At 49.2% G+C, this 22,530-nt stretch overlaps 3 protein-coding genes across 3 annotated transcripts; 1 reads left to right on the top strand and 2 right to left on the bottom strand.

Moving 5' to 3' along the window:
- Positions 1-2,120: 2,120 nt before the first annotated feature.
- Positions 2,121-3,071, bottom strand: LOC132584258 (olfactory receptor 11G2-like). The gene has a single exon (XM_060256097.1). It carries the CDS (start codon positions 3,069-3,071, stop codon positions 2,121-2,123), a length of 951 nt encoding a protein of 316 aa, XP_060112080.1.
- Positions 3,072-8,587: 5,516 nt separating this feature from the next.
- Positions 8,588-9,547, bottom strand: LOC132583245 (olfactory receptor 11G2-like). Its single transcript, XM_060254913.1, has one exon. It carries the CDS (start codon positions 9,545-9,547, stop codon positions 8,588-8,590), a length of 960 nt encoding a protein of 319 aa, XP_060110896.1.
- Positions 9,548-13,953: 4,406 nt separating this feature from the next.
- Positions 13,954-22,530, top strand: LOC132584144 (transmembrane protein 176A-like). The gene is made up of 7 exons (XM_060255949.1): positions 13,954-14,009; positions 17,595-17,874; positions 18,679-18,792; positions 19,436-19,492; positions 19,622-19,846; positions 21,152-21,262; positions 22,051-22,530. Exons 2-7 carry the CDS (start codon positions 17,635-17,637, stop codon positions 22,150-22,152), a joined length of 849 nt encoding a protein of 282 aa, XP_060111932.1. The 5' UTR covers positions 13,954-14,009; positions 17,595-17,634; the 3' UTR covers positions 22,153-22,530.

The raw sequence follows: 22,530 nt of genomic DNA, 5'->3' as shown, positions 1-22,530 counted from the left end.
CTTCCACCGGAATCGAACTCAGGTCATGAGCAGAGAGTTCAGATTGCAGTACTGCAGCTTTACCACTCTGCTCCACGGGGCAGTAGTTGCAAACCGTAGTTGCAAACCCAGTTGCCAACCGTAGTTGCAAACCCAGTTGCCAAAGGAGAGGTTGCCTTAGGGCAGCACCCCCTAAAAGGGTTGGTATTCTTTTGTACAATTTTCCCAGATGGTCCACCATATGCAGTTGTCTTCTTAGGCAGTGCAGTAAGTGAGGGGGAGGAGGGCAAAACCAGACTGAGTTGATTCTGCTCACCAATGAGAGCCAGTTTGGTGTAGTGGTTAAGTGTGCGGACTCTTATCTGGGAGAACCGGGTTTGATTCCCCACTCCTCCACTTGCAGCTGCTGGAATGGCCTTGGGTGAGCTATAGCTATCATAGGAGTTGTCCTTGAAAGGGCAGCTGCTGTCAGAGCTCTTTCAGCCCCACCCACCTCACAAGGTGTTTGTTGTGGAGGAGGAAGATAAAGGAGATTGTAAGCCACTCTGATATTTAGAGTGGAGGGCGGGATATAAATCCGACATTCTCTTCTTCTTCAGTGCCCCACCCTACCAATCCCAGTGGATACCAGAAGACCCTGGAAGGTACTACTGATACATCCAAAGACCTGAGATTTTTACATCATCTAGTTCAACTCCCTGCTCAATGCAGATAATCGTAGAACAGATAAATCCATTTTATTCTATTCATTAAATCATATAAACTCAATACAAGGTAACATGGACAGAAAACATTCCTCATAAAGTGCTATAAATATTAAAACCAGCACCTTGAATTGTATCCAGAAACAGAACGGCAGGAAATTTAACTGGTTTAAAATGGGCCTGTCTCCCTGTTCCAGCAGGTATCTCTCTGTGCAGCCTGAAGTCTCCAAATATCTTCAACAACACCTCTTAGAAGACAGGTTGCTTTCTCTTTTTGATTTGTCTTTTAAACCTGTCACCCTTCTCCTCATAGGTTTGCCAGGTCTGCATTGGAAAATACATGTAGACTTTGGGGGTGGATCCAGGAGAAGGTGGGGTTTGGGGAGGGGAGGGGCTTCAGCATGGTGCAATGCCATAGAATCCAGCATTCACATTTTCTCTAGGGGAGCTTATCTCTGCCAGATGGAGATCAGTTGAGAAACTGGGACATCTCCAAGCCCCACCTGGAGGCTGTGCAACCAAAATAGAGAATCACAGTCGAGAGTGACTGAAGAAAAACCCAAAGTTTCCGTGATTACAAGCCTCAATCAAGTAAAACAACTTCAAAGGAGACTTGCAAATATATCAAATATAATAACACACTCTCATAAATTCATAACTTCATAAACATACCCTTACAGAATGGAACACTTCATACACAGGGGCCTTGGTGTAAATAATTCATAAACAAATTAATGTGCAGCTTCATTGCACCAAGGTCCAAAAGGCCATTATTCCCATTAAAATGTCCTCAGTTCCAAAAGACTTCAAATTGTGCAGCGCTTCGTGCTCAATAAACAGCTTGGCAGTCTTGGCAGCAATGAGGCAGTACTTTTAACCTCCCATTTCACGTTCGCGTTATCCAGCTGTGTGTGTGTGTGTGTGTGTGTGTGTATATATATATATAATACAAATTAAGTCACATAGAAATAAACAAGAAAATACACCCAAATATTCTAAGAAACATACCTTGCAGTAATTCATCTTCTTGTTGTTCAGTCTCAAGTCCAGTCTGACTCTTTGTGACCCCATCGACAAAGTCATGCCAGGCCCTCCTGTATTCCACCATCCTCCGAAGTCTGCTCAAATTTGTGTTAGTAACATCAGTAACGCTGTCCAACCGTCCCCTTCTTCTTTTGCCTTCTGTCTTTCCCAGCATCAGGATCTTCTCCAGGGAGTGCTCCCTTCTCATTTGGTGGCCAAAATATTTGAGCTTCAGCTTCAGCATCTGACCTTCCAGGGAACAGTCGGGGTTGATTTCCCTTAGGTCTGACTGATTTGATCTTCTTGCAGTCCGAGGGACTCTCAAGATTCTTCTCCAGAATTCTACTTGATTGAAACTGGTAATCAGGGAAACCTTGGATTTTTCTCCAGTCACCCACCCGGAGGCTGGCCAGCCTATCTCCTCAATATTCTCATCTTTCTCTTTCTCAATCTCCACAGTGCCTCCTTCACCTGATCATTCCTCAGACTGTAGATGAGGGGATTGAGAAAGGGTGTCACAGCAGTGTAGAACACCGTTACTAACTTAGCCACCTCTGACTGACTTTCTCTGCCTGGAATCATGTACATCGTAGCTACAGGACCATAGAAGATCATCACCACCACCAAGTGGAAAGATATGGTAGAGAATGCCTTCATACGATTGTCTCGGTTGGAAGTTTTCATCAGGGTGAGAATCACAGCACCATAGGATAACACCACAAAGAGGAAATTACCCAGAATTACCAGGGTGTCTGCAACAATTTGACTAATGACGGGAAAGTTCTGTACCGGAGGGCAGGCCAAAGACAAAATAGGTCCTGGATCACACAAAAAGTGATCAATTACATTTGGGCCACAGAAGGACAAGTTGGATATCAAGAGCACCGGAAAAATATGCCACAGGAACCCAAGAACCCAACAGGTTACCATCAGAGCATAGCAGAAATCGGAGGACATAATCTGTGTGTAGCGAAGTGGGTGGCAAATAGCCAAGTACCGGTCCAAAGCCATGGCTGAGAGGAATAAACATTCTGTGTCCCCAAGAGAGAAGAAGATATAAAACTGTAGGAAGCAGGCGTTGAAGGAGATGATCCCTTGGGTAGATGCCAGGTCAAACAGCATCCGGGGCACAGTAGAAGTCACGTAACACATCTCAAGCCAGGAGAAGTTGCTCAGCAAGATGTACATAGGAAGCCGGGCCAGCTGGGCATCTAGAACCACCAGTACGATGATGGTGACATTCTCAGCCAAGGTGAACACATAGAGAATGGTGAAGAAGACGAGCAGCCAGAAGCGCTTCTGCTGCCCGACTCCAAACCCCAGCAAAATGAATTCCTGCACTCTGGTCCCATTGGCTGGATCCATGTGGAATCAGACAACAGAAAGGCAGTCACTTGCTGTAATCAGGAATCCTCTGTGTATGTATTTATCCCTTTCACTTGAAAAAGAAAGGCTGTGCAGACATAGAATTGGTGAAAGGGCAGGCAGTCCTCACCCATTCTATGCCTGGAATCATGTACATCGTAGCTACAGGACCATAGAAGATCTTGTAGAAATGGGATTATTCCTTTCAAGGAGCTATTATTATGACTAACTATAAATTACTAGATATAAAAAGCAACAAAAATATATTTTCTGTGAAGTCTTTTAATCTTGACTATGTGAAAGACTCAGTCATTGACACTGGTTTCCCCTAATTTACCAATGCTCTATAAAGGTTTTCTGGTAGAAGAGCTCGTTTCTCTTGATTGTGGGCTCAGCACGAATTTAGGCCTCAGCCTCCTTGACTTAGGAAACAGTTCCCATTTCTGCACTGCTGTAGTATTCCTAATGCTGCTGCATCTATCAGAAGGTTTACCACAAGCGCCGCATCAGGATTTTCTGTGTGTTGAGCCTGTGTCTAACGGTAGCGTCTGGTAATTTCACTGCTAGGCTATGGGGAGGAAGCATGGGTATATATGTCAATCACAGCTTTCGTGTAACTCTTAATATATAGTGGCCCTAGAGAGTGTGTCCTGGGAGAGTGACACAATTACCTACGAAAACAAAATCTCAAGTCAGACTGACTCCCTCAGGCGCCATGGCACATAAACAGTTTTCACTGGTAATATTTCCATTAATTCTGTGTATTTTGCACACTGACCATTAAGAGTGCTGAAATGAATTTGTAAGCAAGGATGGGTTTGGGATGATATTCTTTTGTGGATGGGTGATAGAAGAAGATTCCATTTGCAAAATAAAATTTACCCTGTCCTGTATACGCTCCTCCCAAGGGAAGGAGCCCCATCACAATATGGTTTCAAGACTCTTTCCCTGCATATAGTGGGGTGGATCATGCCACTATCCTACCACTCCATTGATCACATTTTATTGATTATTTAAAGCAGGGATGGCCAACGGTAGCTCTCCAGATGTTTTTCGCCTACAACTCCCATCAGCCCCAGCCATCAGCCATGCTGGCTGGGGCTGATGGGAGTTGTAGGCAAAAAAACATCTGGAGAGCTACCGTTGGCCACCCCTGATTTCAAGTATTTATGCCTCAGCTTTCTTTCTGGCTTATGTTTCAAGCCTTCAACCAATCTAAGAGGGCTTATTTCAGCAAGTTGCTTTTCTGGAGCTACTTAAGTTGGAGAAAGACCTTCATGCTATCACAGAAGATTTCTTCCAAAACAAGGAGCCTTCATCCAACTTAAGTAGTAGTAGAAGAAGATATTGGATTTATACTCCGCTTTACACTCTGAATCCCAGAGCGGTCACAATCTCCTTTACCTTCCTCCCCCACAACAGACACCCTGTGAGGTGGGTGGGACAGAGAAAGCTTTTACAGCAGCTGCCCTTTTAAGGACAACTCCTGTGAAAGCCACAGCTGACCCAAGGCCATTCCAGCAGGTGCAAGTGGAGGAGTGGGGAATCAAACCCGGTTCTCTCAGGTAAGACTCCGCACACTTAACCACTACACCAAACTGGCTCTTCCAGTGGAGGAAGAACCGCTTAAACCCTGACCTGGATAGCCCAGGATAGCCCGATCCTGTCAGATCTTGGAAGCTAAACGGTGTCAACTATAGCTAGTATTTGGACGGGTGACCTCCAAGGAATACCAGGCTCAGCCTTGGCTAGAATGTGGAAGGGTGACCTCCAAAGAATGCCAGGTGTATGACACAGAGCCAGGCAATGGCAAACCACCTGTGAAATGCCTCTTGCTTTAAAAGCAAGTCTAGCTCGCCACCTGATGCTGTACAATGCTAAGAGTTAGAACTTCTGGATGCCATACAATCTTAGGATCTCCTGGCTATACTGCACACACTGCTGTACCATAATTATGATTACCTGAGCCGGTTAAGCTGGAGAAAGGCTCTTCAGGCTGTTGGAACCTGTGGTGGGTGGGATTTTGGGAAGGAAAAGGGTGTAGAATGGAATAATGTTATAGAATCCACCCTCCAAAGCAGCCATTTTCTCTAGGGGAACAGATTTTGGTAGTTTAGAGATCAGCTGTAATTCTGGGAGATCTCCAGCATTCACCAGGAGATTGGTAACTGTACCTGGCCTGGGCATGGGGATCTCCATAACTGCAACCAGGGCGTTATCCAGGCACTGTGGGTGTACAGCAGCTGAGGCTGGGGACCCAGGCACCATGTTTGGTTACTGCTATCCCTCCTAGTGATTGCTCTCCCTAGGATTGCTAGGTCCAATTCAAGAAACATCTGGTGACTTTGGGGGTGGAGCCAGAAGACTTTGGGGGTGGAGTCAAGAGCAAGTGTGTGAAAAGCATAATTGAACACCAAAGGGAGTTCTGGCCATCACACTTAAAGGGACTGCACACCTTATAAATGCCTTTCCTCCCTTGGAAATAATGAAAGATAGGGGCACCTTCTTTTGGGACTCCTAGAATTGGACCCCCCTAGTCCAATCTTTTTGAAACTTGGAGGGTGTTTTGAAGAGAGGTGCCAGATGTCATGCTGAAAATTTGGTGCATCTAACTCAAAAAACAACCCCCCCCCAGGGTCTCAGATACCTGCAGATCAATTCTCCATTATACCCTAAGGGAATTGGTCTCCATAGGGAATAATAGAGCGCGTCCTCACCTGGGAATTGGTGACCCTGCCTCTTCCGCTGTGATAGACCATACCTGCTCTTCCCGTCCCCTCTGGCTCAAAAGAGGTCCTACAAAGAAGCAACCGGGCATTCTCATATTTGTGGTGTGCTGGTGGGAAAGGGGACAACAGGAGTCTGTGATGCTGAAGAGCCGGTTTGGTGTAGTGGTTAAGTGTGCGGACTCTTATCTGGGAGAATCTGGTTTGATTCCCCACTCCTCCACTTGCACCTGCTGGAATGGCCTTGGGTCAGTCATAGTTCTGGCAGAGGTTGTCCTTGAAAGTGCAGCTGCTGTGAGAGCCCTCTCCAGCCCCACCCCCCTCACAGGGTGTCTGTTGTGGGGGAGGAAGGTAAAGGAGATAGTGAGCTGCTCTGAGACTCTTTGGAGTGGAGGGCGGGATCTAAATCCAATATCATCTTCTTCTTCTTCTGAATCTGAGCTCCAAAAGGGCAGTTATTTTCTGATTGTTTTTGAAAGACTTCAGACACTAGCTCTGAATTCTGATGGGAGCTCAGCCACTGCTTAGAATGCATTAGTGCCAGACATTCTGTGAAAACAAAAACGGGGTGGTGGTTTTGCGTCTCATTGGATTTTATTGTATTTCAGCGATGGCACAAAAATCATGCAGTTGTGGCTGATCACGAAAAAAGCAACAGATCTCCATTACTGTGTTCATTCTATAATATACAAGCAGGGCTTTTTTTGGTAGAAAAAGCCCATCATGAACATATTTGCATATTAGGCCACACCCCAAGACATCACCATTGTTTCACACCGGGGTTTTTCTGTAGGAAAAGCCCAGCAGGAACTTATTTGCATATTTGGCCACACCCTCTGACACCAAGCCAGCCAAAACTGCATACCTGTGTCATCCTGCTCAAAAAATCTCCACTGTATATAGGGATTATCAGGGTGTTTTTTTTTTTTTGAGCAGGAACTCACAGGAACGCAGCCCCAGCTGGCTCGGCACAAGGGGGTGTGGCCTAATATGCAAATGAGGTTCTGCTGAGCTTTTCCCCACAAAAAGCCCTGTGTGAAACAATGGTGATGCCAGTGTGTGTGGCCTAATATGCAAATGAGTCCCTGCTGGGCTTTTTCTACAAAGAAAGCCCTGGGGGTTATTGTATCATCTATCCTCCCTTAACTCTTCCAGCCTATGAGTGATAACAGTGTGCCTGCAAAGGGATCCCAGACTGCCTTAGTAGGTTCTGGGCTGTCTCAGTGTGTGTCTCTGTGTGGCTGACCCTTTTGCTTGCACCAGAACCATTTTCACAGTCTTGATCACCGTCTGGGACAGCTCTTTGCCCTGCAGCCAGGAAAGATGTACAGGGCACTATTTGGGCATCCGCATCTTCTCCCCACAAGGCAAACAGCTTTGATTAGGAAATTCAGATTGAACATATGAACATCTGAAGCTGCCTTCTACTGAATCAGACCCTCGGTCCATCAAAGTCAGTATTGTCTTCTCAGACTGGCAGCGGCTCTCCAGGGTCTCAAGCTGAGGTTTTTCATGCCTATTTTGCCTGGACCCTTTTCTGGAGATGCCAGGGATTGAACCTGGGACCTTCTGCTTGCCAAGCAGAAGCTCTACCACTGAGACACCGTCCCTCCCCAAGAAATAGAACTATTTCCACAGCTCTGCACAACGGCATATGTGTACGAAGGATATTGTATTGCGAAGCTGAGGTGCGTGCGAAAAGTGTGGTCAATTTGCAGCCAATTTTGGGGGTCCTATAAGATTTCCGGGCAAGAGCTATTCAGAGGTGGTTTGCCATCGCCTGCCTCTGCCCATTGACCCTTGATGGTCTCCCATCCAAATACTAACCAGGGCCAATCCTTCTTAGCTTCTGAGATTGGACAAGATTGGGCTCGCCTGGGCCATCCAGGTCAGATTCAGAAAAGAGCATGGTGATAATAGAAGAATTGCAGATTTATACCCGCCCTTCTCTCTGAATCAGAGACTCAGCTCTGCTTACAATCTCCTCTATCTTCTCCCCCCACAACAGACACCCTTTGAGGGGGGTGGGGCTGAGAGAGCTCTGACAGAATCTGCCCTTTCAAGGACAACCTCTGCCAGAGCTATGGCTGACCCAAGGCCATTCCAGCAGGTGCAAGTGGAGGAGTGGGGAATCAAACCCGGTTCTCCAGATAAGAGTCCATGCACTTAACCACTACACCAAACTGGCTCTCTAGTTGTAATCGTGTTAGTAATAATTATTGTAATTATTGTACAGCATTGTGTGTAGTATAGCCAGGAGATCTTAAGATTGTCTGGCAGCCTGAAGTTCTAGCTCTTTTAGCATTATGCACCACTCGGCGTGGTAAGCTAGATGTGGTTTTTTTTAAAAGCAAGAGATGTTTCAGAGATGGTTTACCATTGCCTGCCTCAGTGTCATGACCCTGGTATTCTTTGGAGGTCACCCTTCCAAATTCTAGCCAAGGCTGACCCTGTTTAGCTTCCAAGATCTGATGAGATCTGGTTAGCTTGGGCCATGTAGTAAAGGATTGACCCCTCTCTCCTCTACCCTGCAGCCCAATCTGCTCCCCTTCCCTCCATCCACTGCTGCTATTTGCCATTTGAAAAATGATAGGAGCAAGGCTTTTTTTTGTAGCAGGAACTCCTTTATTAGGCCACACACCCCTGTTGTAACCAGTCCTCCAAGAGCTTACACGAGTTGGACTGGAAGATGAAGTTGTCCAGAAGATGAAAGTTGGATTCATAAAAGGAGAGGAGTTCCTTTTAGTCACTGGATGTTTCAACGTCAGTTTCTTCATTCTTTCCCCCTTTTTACACTGTCATGGTTTTCCTCTGCAACCTCTCCTTTTTCTTCACCAACCTGCCCAGCGCCTCCTTCACCTGATCGTTCCTGAGACAGTAGATCAGGGGGTTGAGAAAGGGTGTCACGGCAGTGTAGAAAAGGGTGACAGCCTTCGTGACCTCTGACTGATTTTCTCCACCTGGAGTCAAGTACATCTCGGCCACAGAACCGTAGAAGAGGGTCACCACCACTAAGTGTAAAGATATGGTGGAGAAGGCCTTCCTGCGATTGCCTCTGTTGGAGGCTTTCAGCAGGGTGAAAGTCACAGCACTATAGGACACCACAACAAAAGAGACGTTGCCTACGACAACAGCATTCATAAAAATCTTGTACACAGTGGGGGCTATGCCTAGTGGGGGGCAGGCCTGAGACAAAATGGGCACAGGATCACACAAAAAGTGGTCGATGATGTTGGGGCCGCAGAAGGACAACTTGGAGATCAAAGCCACTGGGATAATGTGCCACAGGCAACCAATGGCCCAACAAGTGGCAACTAAGACACAGCAGAAGTCTTGGGACATGATTTGTGGGTAATGCAGAGGGTGGCAGATGGCCAAGTACCGGTCCAAGGCCATGGCTGAGAGGAATAAGCATTCGGTGTTGCCGAGCGAAAAGAAGAGGTAGAACTGAAGGAAGCAGGAACTGAAGGGGATAATCCCATAAGGGGAAGGCAAGTCAAACAGCATCCGGGGCACAGTGGTGCTCACGTAACAGATCTCCAGCCAGGAAAAGTTGCTCAGCAGGATGTACATGGGCTGCCGGGACAAGTGGGTGTCCAGAACCACCAGTGTGATGATGGTGAGGTTCTCAACCAATGTCAACATGTAGAGAATGGCAAAAAAGATGAGGAGCAGGAACCGTTCCTGTTCCCCGACTGCAAATCCCACCAAAATGAATTCCTGTACTCCAGTCCTGTTGACCAGCTCCATCTAGAATCAGAGACATCATCATTCACACCATAAACAAGTATCATGTGTTTAGCTCAGTATCTATTTCCCTCAAGGCTTTTTTTGAGCAGGAATGCAGTTCTGGCCAGCTTGTCAGAGGGTGTGGCTTAATATGCAAATGAGTTCCTGCTGGCTCTTTCTATCACACCCCCCATATTTCCTTTGAATTAGAAGTAGAATTAAGTTGAATTAGAATTAGTCTACAGTCATTCTCTCTCTCTCTCCACCTCCTTCCCTCCAGTTTTAACCTGTTTCTGAGAAAAATCCAGTCATTAAAAATATGCACCTGGGACTTCCTAGCTCAAGGTGTGCTATCCTACAACAAAGGGCAAGGAAGCCAGGGTTCTGGTCTTCTGTGGAAACTTTTCCTGTTTTGTGCTGGTTATAATGCGAAGGATGAGCAAAGGTGTAAAAAATGGAAGAGGTTCTCTGTATCTTATTGACCCCACATTTTTATCCCATCCTTCCCCAAGGACTTCAGGTCAGCAAATATGGTCCTTCCCACTTTATCTTCACAAGAATAATGTAAGGTGGCTTACACTAGGAGACAGTGACTGGCAGAGAGGAGATCTGGATGAAGGACCTTCAACTGGTAGTTCAGTACTTCGTGACTTCCAGGTGCAAACATACACACACACACTCTATCTATCTATCTATCTATCTATCTATCTATCTATCTATCTATCATCTATCTATCTATCTATCTATCTATCTATCATCTGTCCGTCCGTCCATCCATCCATCTATCTATCTATCTATCATCTGTCCGTCCATCCTTCCATCTATCTATCTATCTATCTATCTATCTATCTATCTATCTATCTATCTATCTATCTATCTATCTATCATCTATCTATCTATCTATCTATCTATCTATCTATCTATCTATCTATCTATCTATCTATCTATCTATCTTCATCATCATCATCATCCATCCATCCATCCATCCATCCATCAAAAAGAAATACAGCTAAGAATTACATAGTCTTCTGGTGCTATTCTCTGACTGGTCAGAATTTGGTAATGATTTGTCAACATTTCCCTGAAAAAGCTGGTATTTTGTCACCCCAGGTTATTCCCTGCTACTGAAATGCATGAAAAACCCCACCTTAGCCACCTTTACTTTGAGATCAAATCCTCCTTCAGCAGCTCAGTAGCATTCAAAATGCCGCTCCATCCGCAGGAGCCGCGTCAGGGTTTGATGTGCATCTGATGCTGCTTTGGGTGCCTCTCCATGGTGCTGGTGGTGGCATTCATTGTGGGCTGCACTCTGGGCGTGTTGGATAGGAAGAGTGAACTTTTTTTTAACCAAGCAGACTGTGAATCTCATTAAATACCTGGTGGCTGATTTCTCCCTGAAGAATAATATAATCACCCTCTGAGGCCAATTGACTGTCTTGGTGATGAAAAAACATGGTTAGCTTCCATGGATAAATGCTCTTTCCCCAAGTTGTACTCAGGCTAAGCATGGAACATAATAGGACCCACTGGAGTAGAATGTCTCACCCCAGAAGACTGTCACCCCAGATTGGAGGAGGGGGAGTGGGAGTGGTGGAGCCTGTCCATTGGATCTCCAGGCCAGAGATCGGTTCCCCTGGAGAAAGTGGCAGGCAAGTCCAGAGGGTGGACTCTGCGTCATCCCATCCCTCCTGAGCTTCTTCTCCTCCCCAAATCCCACCCTTCCCAGGATCCACCCCCCCACCCCAAATCCCCAGGAATTTCCAACCCAGAACTGGCATCCCTAGTTATGAAGCAGGTGTGTTTGGTAGAAAAAGATTCTGCTGAAATAGTATTATTATTTATTTATTGAACTTGATTAATTGCTCCAGCCCGACTTGTGCCAGCTCTGGGTGATGTAAAGGTAAAGGTAGTCCCCTGTGCAAGCATCAGACGTTTCTGACTCTGGGGTGACATTGCTTTCACAACGTTTTCACGGCAGACTTTTTATGGGGTGGTTTGCCATTGCCTTCCCCAGTCATCTACACTCCACCCCCCCCCCCCCCCAGCAAGCTGGGTACTCATTTTACCGACCTCGGAAGGATGGAAGGCTGAGTCAACCTGGAGCCGGCTACCTGAACCCAGCTTCTGCTGGGATTGAACTCAGGTCGTGAGCAGAGAGTTTGGACTGTAGTTCTGCAGCTTTACCACTCTGCGCCATGGGGCTCTCCGGGTGATGTACAAAATACATAAAACAATATACACTTTAAAAAAATTACAACAATTTAAATTCAAAATTTGGAATTTTGAAACCCAGATGGCACCCTTTGAGTTTTTTGTCTACTATCCGGACTATCAGAGTGTCATGCTGGCTGGGGCTGATGGGACTTGTAGGCAAAAACATCTGGAGAGCTACCGTTGGCCACCCCTGTGCTATAGGATCCTAAGGGGTGGGGGGGACAACATGAATACAGAAAGTACAACATTCAGTCAAATCTTCCTTTGGTCTTTTTCTGCCAGACATGCTTATTCCAGACAAGCTCATGCAAAGAATCTTTGTCCCTCCTTGGGTTGCCAGCTTAGGTTTGTCCTTACAGAAGAACAAAAAAAAAAAATTGTGTGCTGCCGCTGCAAGAGTCGTAATAGCAAAATATTCGAAGGATGGAAAGTCCCCTCCAGGCTCAGATTGGTTTGCTCAATTGCGCGATCTTTGCATAATGGAGAAAATAACCAATTGCCTGACACAATCCCAAAACGGCCCCGCCATATCTGATTTCGACCAGACGTGGCTTCCAGTAACCGAATGTTTATCATTCACAGAGACGTGACATTGGCTCTTGGATCTAATTCAAATCCTAATGTGATTGTGGCAATAGGATTATTGTGCGCTACTATTCAACAGCATCGCCCCTCTCTCAACATTCGCTGGCCTGTTTTTCAACTCTGTATGAGAAGCATGTAATTACTTCAAATGCTGCCTTTGGCTGACGTAAACATTCGCATAGTCTTATCGTTCCTCAATAAAACGTTTATATTAACCCCCTCCCCTCATATTTCTAAATGATGTGTGTTTACTTTAAACCAGGGGTCATTTTGCAGAAAAATAGGTGGTGGAGCTCATCCAGGGATCGTTATGCAGCTGCACCTCCTATTGAATGGACAAGGTAGGGAGGCGGGGAGGGGGAACTCTCAAAAAGGTTCAGGAGCTGCGTTCCTGTGAGCTCCTGCTGAATTCAAGGCCTGCTTTAAACCTTCGAAAATGGAAAGTCAGGCCTGCGGGTTTTTTTTTTTAAACTCTCCCCCTCCCCCTTTTTTGTAGCAGAAACTTTTTTTGCAGATCAGGCCCCACCCCTCTGCTGTAGCCAGTCCTCCAGAAGCTTACAGTAGGCCCTGTACTAAGAGCTCGTGGAGGATTGGCTACATCAGGGGTGAGTGGGGCCTAATATGCAAAGGAGTTCCTGCTACAAAAAACTCTGCCCCCCCCCCCAAGCCAGCATCAACACAGGTTCCCTATGCTAAGCATGAGACCACACCCTCATTCCCTTCTGGGGCCAAAGGTGCCACCGGAGCACAGTCAGCTCCTGAAGCCTCAGCCTCCTCTTGATGGAGAGCGCCACAAACAGCACCCACCCTCTGTCTGGTTGGATGCTGGGCAGGGGGTCCGGCGACCCTCGTGAGCCTCTGATTGGTCCAGAAATGCCTTCGAGTCGCCAGCCGCATGTGGCTCTCTCTCTCACACACACACATATTGTGTAGCTCAGCTTCAAGGCCCCCACCTCCCCATCGGCCGGGTTGGTGAAGGCATCTCTCTCTTTAAATCACGTCTTGGAGAAAACATTTCTCCAGGCGCTGCTTGGAGAAAACATTTGCAGTTGCTTTCTTTCCACCTCCCTCTCTCCCATCTCCTTCCCGCCAACTTTGCGGCTCTCAAACATTCGACGTTTATTCCACGTGGCTCTCACGCTAAGGAAGTTTGGCCTCGCTGGTGCCTCGACGGCGCCTGTCCGTCTTTCCCAATGTCGATCTGCTCCCCCCCCCCTCCTTCCTGTGGCGTGGGCTGTTGCTTTGGGCAGCGAGGGGAGGGCCTAGCAGGAAGGAGCCTGGAGCCGCCCCACAGCCTCCAACGTGCGTCGTCCCCCCATTGCAAAGCAGGCGCCACAACCCCCCTCGCGCTCCCCCCCCCCAGAAAAAAAACTCCCTGGGGCTCCCCCGGGTCCCAGCTAGTCGACCCCCCCCCCCTCGCCCCGCGCCCCTGGACCCCTTGGGCTCGGCGGCCTCCCGCTTCCCTCCCAAGCTGGCAGGGGGCCGCCGCCGTCGGAGGGCAGCCAAAAGCCAAGCGCGGCTCCCTTGGAGGCGCGGCGTCCCTTCCCCGGCTGCTTGCCAAAGGCGCGTGGGGGGGCGATCGGGCGTGGCCGGCCTCCCCGCTGGGCTCCGGGAGCCCTTTGCGCCCCGGACGGAACCGCTGGGCTTTGCAGGGCTCGCCTCTCCGACGGTGCATCTGCTGCCGGTGAGTGAGTCCTGATTTCCGGGGACCCGAAGCAGGCGCAGGTCAGCGTCCCTCCCCCCCCCCCCCCCCGAAAGCTCCCGCTTGCCCAGGGAGGCTCAGTCGAGGCTTTTGCCACTGGCGGAGGGACGGATGGCCTGGTGGGGGCCAGGAGGCGCGGAGAGCGCCGGGCTCGCTTGCTAGGGATGGCTTGGATGGGAGCAGAGGCTCCTCCGCGGTGGCCCCAGTCTTTTCCCTCCCCCCCTCCCACCGGAGCTTTAGGGCTCGGAAGGGAAGAGCCGCCCCTGGAAGCCGGGGCTGCCCAAGGGAACGGAGGGGGGGGGGCGACTGCGTTTCTCGCCTTCGGCTGCTGCATGGAGGACACCCCCCCCCCCCCGCTGAACTTTACTGGGGACTCTCCGGAGCCTCTCTGCAACTGCGGTTGGCCTCTGAGCTGCTTGGAATCCATCCAGCCAAGCTTATCAGGTCAAGAAAGCGCTTGGAGGAATGGCAGAACCCAGGTTTTGACTTTTTAATCTGTATTGGACTCCAGAAGCTCCTTAGAGCCCAACAAGATTTTCGGGGGAGCAGTTTTATATGAGAGACACAGTCCCCCCTCCCCCCCCCCCCCCCCGCCAGAGAGCTTTGTCTCCAGGTGGGGCCAGGAGATCTCCCGCTGGCAGAGATTGGCTCCCCTGGAGGAAATGGTGGCTTTGAAAGGTGGACTCTATGGCAGAGGTGTCAAACATGCGGCCAAGGGGCCAAATGAGACCCCTGGAGGGCTCCTATCAGGCCTCCGAAGATACTGGCTGTCACCTGCTTCCTTCTCCCTCTCGCTTGCTTCCTTCAGCATCTCAGCTTGCTTTGCCAGGCTTGCTCAATCGCGCAGGAGCTACAGGGCAAAATCTTGATTTCCCCCTTCCTGGTCCCCTGGGTGGGAGAGGGAAAGATCTAGAGCTTCCTTTGCCCCCGTTCCCTGGATCCCATGGGAGAAAGAAAGCATCTTTAAGACCAACAAGCGCTAATGTTTTAAGCATGTTTTATTTTATTTTTAATCATTTTTGTCTGGGTCCTTGCAAAAATTTATACCTCTGCTACCTAATCTTAAATAGGTATACTCATGGCCCGACATGGCCCAGTCCGTCCCGTCCTGACAAGGTCTCATTTAGGGGTGTTTTCACACTGACCTTAATCGGCAGCGACGTCCCTCTTCACCGCGCAGGATCTGCGCGGATTTCGCACCAATTGTTGCGGAGCACCCAGAAGAGCCGCAAAGTCCCGCGGCTTTTTGCGGCGCAAATGGAAACCGCCAAAAACCAGTTTCCATTTGCGCCGCAAAAGCCGCGGGACTTTGCGGCTCTTCCGGGTGCTCCGCAGCAATTGGTGCGAAATCCGCGCAGATCCTGCGCGGGTGAAGAGGGACGTCGCTGCCGATTAAGGTCAGTGCGAAAACGCCCTAGGTAAGATCTGGCCCTCATAACAAATGAGTTTGACACCCCTCCTCTATGGCATTGTCCCATGCTGAGGCCCCTCCCTTCCCTAATCCTTCCCTCTCCTGGATCCAGCCCCAAAGTCCCCAGGTATTTTCCAACCTGGCAACCCTACTGCCATCCGAAACTGGGCTGTAGTGGTTCCTACATGCTGAAGCTTCGGAACTGCCTTCAGGCCAGAGCTACCCTCCCCTCCAAGAAGATGGCTGTTTTGAGGGGGGGGGGGAGAGGCAGATGGCCTTTGATTGGCAGGGTGTAGGCTTATCAATTCCCCCAACCTGGCCCAGCCCCCTTCTTATTAATCTATGTGATGATGTCTGTTTCCAAAAATCACTTGCCATCAACAACTAATTTTGTGGTTTTACAAATATAATCTCCCCCCCCCCCCTCCCGGATACTGATGCAGCCAAAATCTACAATAAAAACCAGGACATTTTGTTCCATCAATTAAAACAAATGTAGAAATAAAGGTAACCAGAGGGTGTGCGGACAATCTGCAGCAAGAACCCACGGAAAGAAACGCATCCTTCTGATGTGCTGCTGGAAATCTTCTATGCTGAAAGTATATTTTTTCTGATCGGTTCTCTCCAGATGAAGTCAGCTCCCAAGTATTTCCCCCTTGTTGATTAGAAAACATGCCAAAATGGTTGTAACAAAGAAAAATGATTGTGTAAGATGAGAGGGAAGATGTCTTGGAGGCTTTTGCTGAGACAATTAGAGGAAATATTTCATGTATGAAAGGAAATATTCGAGTATGAAAGGAATACAAATGTAAAAAATGTAAAAAAACCCCCAACAAAACAATTTGCTTTGAGTCTTGACCCACAGAAGCTTTACACAGCATCCCCCAATTCTCCATGTTTCTCGGTTAAGGGGAAAAGGCTGTTCCAACAAATTACAATGATCTGACTCAAATGGTAACAAGAGAAAGACATTTTACTCACACAAATGGAAGCTCATCTTACATGATACATTCATGTAGGCAGGGCTTTTTTTTTTTTTTTTAGCAGAAACACAGTTCCGGCTGTCTTGGTGTTAGGGGGTGTGGCCTAATATGCAAATGAGCTCCTGCTGGGCTTTTTCTACAAAAACCCCCCTGCATGTAGGTAGGTTTAATGTATTGTGAACAGAGTAACTTCTAAAAAGGTTAAGTTGCTAACGTTCCAAACCCAGCTGAGAGAGGGAGGAGGAGGAGGAGGAGGAGAAGAAGAAAGGTCCTATATAAGATGAAAAAACAGAAGTCAAGCAAGAGTCAAAGAGAGAGGGTGGAGCCAACTGCCTGGTTCTTGTAATACTTTCCCTCCCAGGCCTCTTGCAATTACAATATCCAACAAAATCAGTTTAACTTCCACTGCTTGGGCCACAGGTCTTTGCTCACTCCCCACCCCGCCCTATCAATATTTGGGTTTGCTGTGGGACTCCTTACTCCACCCCACCTCCAACCCAGAGATGGAATGGAAATATTTCTTTCTAGATTTCTAGCTCCCATCTCTTGGACAAAAGTACTTAAAGGATTGTCAGATAGAAGACGGTGCAGAATTGTTTTCTGTGGCTCCAGAAGGTAGGACCAGAACCAGTGGTTTGAAATTAAATCAGAAGAGTTTCCGGTCCAACATGAGGAAGAACTTCCTGGCAGAGCAGTTCCTCAGTAGAATAGGCTTCCTTGGGAGGTGGTGGGCTGTCCTTCCTTGGAGGTTTTGAAACAGAGGCCATCTGACAGCAATGTGGATCCTGTGAATTTAGGGGGAGACATTTGTTCATTTCCTGCATTGTGCAGGGGTTTGGGCTAGATGACCCTGGGGGTCCCTTCCAACTCTATGATTCTGTGACAAGGGGTCCTGTATGTGACCTCTCGCATTCTGGTGCTTAGTCTCCAGCTATTCCACACCCATGCTCTGTTTTGTTCTGTCTTATTGTCAGGGCTTTTTTTTTGTAGCAGGAACTCCTCTGCATATTAGACCACACCCTGTGATGTAGCCAATCCTCTTAAGAGCTTACAGTAGGCCCTGTAAGCTCTCAGAGGATTGGCTACATCATGGAGGTGTGGCCTAATATGCAAAGGAGTTTTTGCTACAAAAACCCTGCTTATTGTCCTCCATCCCGCTTTCTGTCCTTCCAGGTGTGTTTTGCTGCCCTCGAGCTGCTGAGCAGAGGAAGCAATGGAAACCAGTCTGGTGGAGGTGAACGGGACCGAGGTCTCTGCCAAGGACTCTGGCAAGACTGTCGTGAACATCAACATCTGCCAGGAGTCTTCACTGTCCTACCTGGTCAAGGCCGTGACAGCCGCAGGCCGGAAGCAGCCCGGGCAGAAGGCGCCTGCCCCCAAGACCCCGGATCCGTCAACCCCTGCCCCATCCTCTGGCAGAGCCCCATGCACCGGGGAGCAGAAAGTGCTGGGGGTAAGGCCATGGGTGTCAAGTCCCCAATAGTTCAGTGATCAATGAAAGTCCATTGCAAGAATAGCTGCTTATTGATACATGACAGGTCAGAGCAAGATGGTCCCTGCAAAAACTGGCTTTGGCGGGCAAATGCCCTCTTCTTATAGCTTAGGGCTAAACCATTATACATTTGAACTTAAAGGCACAAAGTGAGCAATCCCTCCCCCAATAGTTCTTTCCCAGATCCTTTGCAGGTGTGAACATAATCAGACAGAGATGACCTTGGCCATCTCAGAGACTAGGCAGAAAGAATGCTTCACTCATTACACAGAGATAGGAGCGGCGCAAAGCAGGAACAGTGGGAAGTGAGAGTACTCCCAAACTAATGGCAAGAGTCTCTCTTGACAATGGGGGGCATGAAGAGAAGGACTGGTGGCCCCGTTTGAGGAAGGGGCACCCTTGGCTTCCTGCCTGAAGAGGGAGATGGCTGGGCCTGAGTCTTAGCCTGGAATGCCAGCCAGTCTCTGTGCCAGGTGAGAAGAAGGCACTTTGGTCCCGATATGCTGCTGATGCTCAGCCTCTGTGCCTTAGTAAAGGGCATTCTGTCCGTGCTCAGAGACATCTCTGTGGCCTTCAGAATGGGTTCTCCAATCCTAATTCCAGAAACCTTTATTGGCATAACAGAACTGGGTCTCACTTGCAGAGTTGATTGAAAATGAAGGGGGAAGGGGAGGAGAAGAAAATCCCCAGGCCTCTGTGGTTTCCCAGGGCCTGGCCTGTGTGTTCACTCTCCTGGTGCTGACCGGGTTGTGTTTTCCCTTCCAGGGGGTCCAGATCCTGCTCGGAATCGTGTGCATTGGCCTCAGGGTGGTGCTCTTTCTCTTGCATGACCATATCATAGTCAGAGACTCGTGGGCCCCTTTCTGGATGGGGAGCCTGGTGAGTGGGGGGGGGGGCTCTGAAAGGGGCATCTGGCAGGGTGGGGAGGGTCCCTGTGATCTGGGCATCCAGGTGGCAGATGCTCAGCTCCTTTCCCTCCCGTCTCAGGCCTGGGGGGGGGGGGGGCAAAGGAGAGAGGGTCCTCAGGGAAGGATCCTGCTTTGGTCTGGGCCTGAGTCTGTAGAGCTGGCAAAACGGGAGGTTGGCCCCCCTTGGAAGGGGACAGGGCCCTGCTGCCCTCACCCACAATGTCCTTTGAGAACCAGCTTGGTGTAGTGGTGAAGTGCGCTGACTCTTCTCTGGGAGAACCAGGTTGGATTCCCCACTCCTCCACTTGCAGCTGCTGACGTGACCTTGAGTCAGTCACAAGTTCTTTTAGAGCTTGTTCCTCTGAATAGCAGTTTCTGTCAGAGCTCCCTCCGCCCCATTTACTTCACAGGGTGTGGGGAGGGGAGGGGAAGGGAAAGGAGATTATAAGCCGCTCTGAGACTCTTTAAGGTAGTGAAGAGTGGGGTATAAATCCAATCTTCTCCTCTTCCTCTTCTTCCTCTCCTCCTCCTTCTTCTTCTCCTTCTCCTCCTTTTCCTTCTCCTTCTCCTCCTACTCCTTCTTTTCCTTCTCCTCCTCCTCCTTCCCTTCACAGTTTGTGGTGTCTGGCTCCTTGTGTGTGCTCAGCGAGAGACGCGGGGGCCGCTGCTGGGTGAGTGACCGAGGGGGCTTCCTGCTGGGGCCCATTCCTCTGGTGTCCCCCCAAAGGGCAGGGGCTTCCCAGGCCTGGGGCAACCTCTCCTCTGGAGACTCCCTCCCAAACATTTTCTCCCGCCCCCAGGTCCTCCTGGCCACCCTCTTCAACCTGGCCAGTGTCGTGGCTGGCTGCGTGGGCTTGGCACTGGGCATCGTGTACATGCCGGATCTGTGGTTCAGGCGCTATTGGATCGATGACGCCTGCATGAGGGAAGCCGGTTATACACCAAGTGGAAGATGGAGGCCCACGTGGAGCCCCAACAATTTCTGGAGCATGGAAAGATGCAGGAGCTGGATGATGAAGCTGCTGGTGAGCAGAGCTTTCTCTGAGCCCTCGGAGGCCTGGACAGTGGGGCTGGATCCCTAGTGCTTGCTGGGGGTGGGGGGAGGTCAGACTTATATGAGCTGTGCCCGGGGCTTTTTTTGTAGCAGGAACTCCTTTACATATGAGGCCTCACACCCTTGATGTACCTTTATAGTTTATTGTGCACTTTCTTTCTCTCCTCCCCCCCTCAAATACTTGCTTCTGGGGTCCGTTGTTCAACCCCCCTGTGAGAATTTTACTGAACTGTAAGATCTTTGGGGGGGGGGTGGAGCCTGGGGAGGGTGGAGTTTGGGGAGAGGAGGAAGCTCAGGAGGGCTAGGATGATGCAGAGACCACCCTCTAAACCTGCCACTTTCTCCAGGGGAACTGATATATGTGGCCTGAAGATCAGATGGACAGGCTCCACCACTTCCACTCCCTCTCCTTCAATAGGAGCTGATGGCCTTCTGGGGTGAGACATCCTACTCCAGTGGGTCCTATCCAGGGTGGAATTCTAGCAGGAGCTCCTTTGCATATTAGGCTACCCCCCCCCCCCGATGCAGCCAATCTTTCAAGAGCTTACAAAAAAGAGCCTTGTAAGCTCTTGGAGGATGGGCTACATCAGGGGTGTGTGGCCTAATATGCAAAGGAGCTCCTGCTAGAATTCCACCCCAAGTTCCATGCTTATCCAACTTGAGAAAAGAGCGGGCCTCATTTTGGGCAGGATCTCGCAGGAGTGGAGCTCTGGAGCCTCTAAATCTGATTGCGCTCTTTCTTTCTTAACTCCCCCCCCCCTCAAAAAAAAGAATACTTGCTTCTGGGCTCCATTGTTCAACCCCCCTGTGAGAATTTTACTGAACTCTTAAGATCTGACAAACTTTCTAATATTTCCCCCCCACACACACAAAAATGGGGAAATAACCAAAACATATCAAGCAGACAGTTGGAAATCTTCCTCATGCCACTGTGGCCACATGGGAGAAAATAATTTTAAAAGTATCACGGGAGTAAGGTTTTAGGATGACAGTTCGAATTCCAGAAGCATTTTAAGGTCGATGCTGAGCTGATGTAATTAGGTCCTCCTTCTGGTGATGTCAGGGGTGTGTGGCATAGGCAAACGAGTTATGCAAAGGAGTTGTGCTGATGAGCTCTGGCACCTCTTTTTCTACGAAAGGACCCCTGCTGCCTCTGCCCAACCGCAGGGTGTTCTTCACAAGAGCCTGAAACAAACAGACAAGCAGGCAGGTGTTGCAGAGGGACTCTCTTGGGCCTTCTTAAAGCTGATCCATTTTGCTTTCCCCCACCCCCTAGAACGTCTTTACTGGTGTTGAGATCCTGCTCCTGATTTTCACTGCAGCTGCCACAGGAATCGCCGTCTTCTGCTTCGGATATGGCCTGCGTGTTCTCTGCTGCACCCCACGGGTATTTGGAGGGGATGCCTGGTGGGCAGGGAGGGAGGATGTGGGATGCTTCGGGATGGAAAGCACCTCATGGAAGTCAACGGTACACTTTTAGGCTTTCACATACCTCCTCAGGACAAAGTGTCGGGGCAATGTTCCCTCAAAGCTGTGGGGTCTTGTGAGCAAAAATTCTACTTTGTGAGCTGCCAGCATTCAAGTTGTGAGTGACTGCATCAATTAGCTTGCCCTGGGGCCATTTTTCCTGAGTGAAGACAAAAATTTGTGAGCCGGAGGCTAAAAAAATGTGAGCTAGCTCACACCAACTCAGCTTAGAGGGAACGCTGGTCGGGAACTGTGAGGTCATCAGGCTTGTCCAGGCCTTCTGTAAGCAGAGAGCCGGTTTGGTGTAGTGGTTAAGTGTGCGGACTCTTATCTGGGAGAACTGCGGTTGATTCCCCACTCCTCCACTTAACAGCTGTTGGTGTGGCTTTGAGTCAGCCATAACTCTTATAAGAGTTGTCCTTGATAGGCAGTTTCTGGGGGAGCCCTCTCAGCCCCACCACCTCACAGGATGCCTGTTGTGAGGGGAGAAGATATAGGAGATTGTAAGCCGCTCTTGATCTCTGATTCAGAGAGAAGGGCGGGGTATAAATCTGCAGTCTTCTTCTTCCTCCTCCTCCTTCTTCTTCTGGCACTGCCTTAGCTAAGCTAGGCCTCTGAAGTGCAGGGGGCCGTTCCCTGCACCAGCGGTGGCCATTTTGTCTTCTTCCCAAGTAGCGACTCCTCCATTTTCTTCCCCTTTATTTGCAGGCGGACAGTGAGGACTACCTCCCAGTTGGGGATCCAGAAGGGGCCGGTCCAGAAGTGCCCCCTCCATATGAGGAGCCAACCAAAGAAAACATGGCTGCCTAAAGTGGTTGGGCCCACTTGCCACCCCTTACTGTGTGTGAATCCACCCCATGTCACGCGTGGCACCTTGCTGTCTCTCCATGGGGATTGCCGGGGGGAACTGTTCTGCTCCTCCCTCTGCACTTATACCATGCTGTGCTATCTGCTTCTGTCCTGTTGAGTCCTGAGTTTATCCTGGCACGTGCCTTCAGCTGTCTCTTGACTGGAGTATACTGTCTCCAGCACCAATAACCTCTCTTCTAGCACATTGGTAGATTACAATGGATTCGGTGTTGATGATTCGGAATGCTTTAATTCAGTTTTAAATTGTAAGGTGGTCAGGGCAGAGGCCTGTGTCCTTGTGAGCTGGTGCTGCTGTGGAAATAAAAACCAATGAAGCGC

Source organism: Heteronotia binoei, chromosome 15 (assembly GCF_032191835.1).
Source record: "Heteronotia binoei isolate CCM8104 ecotype False Entrance Well chromosome 15, APGP_CSIRO_Hbin_v1, whole genome shotgun sequence".
Lineage (NCBI taxonomy): Eukaryota > Metazoa > Chordata > Lepidosauria > Squamata > Gekkonidae > Heteronotia > Heteronotia binoei.
This window is presented reverse-complemented; position numbering and strand designations above follow the sequence as displayed.

Bases quoted from the DNA above. Each gene is read 5' to 3' on its own strand.
- LOC132584144 (XM_060255949.1), top strand. From the start codon at position 17,635: ATGGAAACCAGTCTGGTGGAGGTGAACGGGACCGAGGTCTCTGCCAAG. The intron at 17,875-18,678 runs GTAAGGCCATGG...TTTCCCTTCCAG, and splicing joins GGGAGCAGAAAGTGCTGGGG to GGGGTCCAGATCCTGCTCGG. The intron at 21,263-22,050 runs GTATTTGGAGGG...CTTTATTTGCAG, and splicing joins TTCTCTGCTGCACCCCACGG to GCGGACAGTGAGGACTACCT.
- LOC132583245 (XM_060254913.1), bottom strand. From the start codon at position 9,547: ATGGAGCTGGTCAACAGGACTGGAGTACAGGAATTCATTTTGGTGGGA.
- LOC132584258 (XM_060256097.1), bottom strand. From the start codon at position 3,071: ATGGATCCAGCCAATGGGACCAGAGTGCAGGAATTCATTTTGCTGGGG.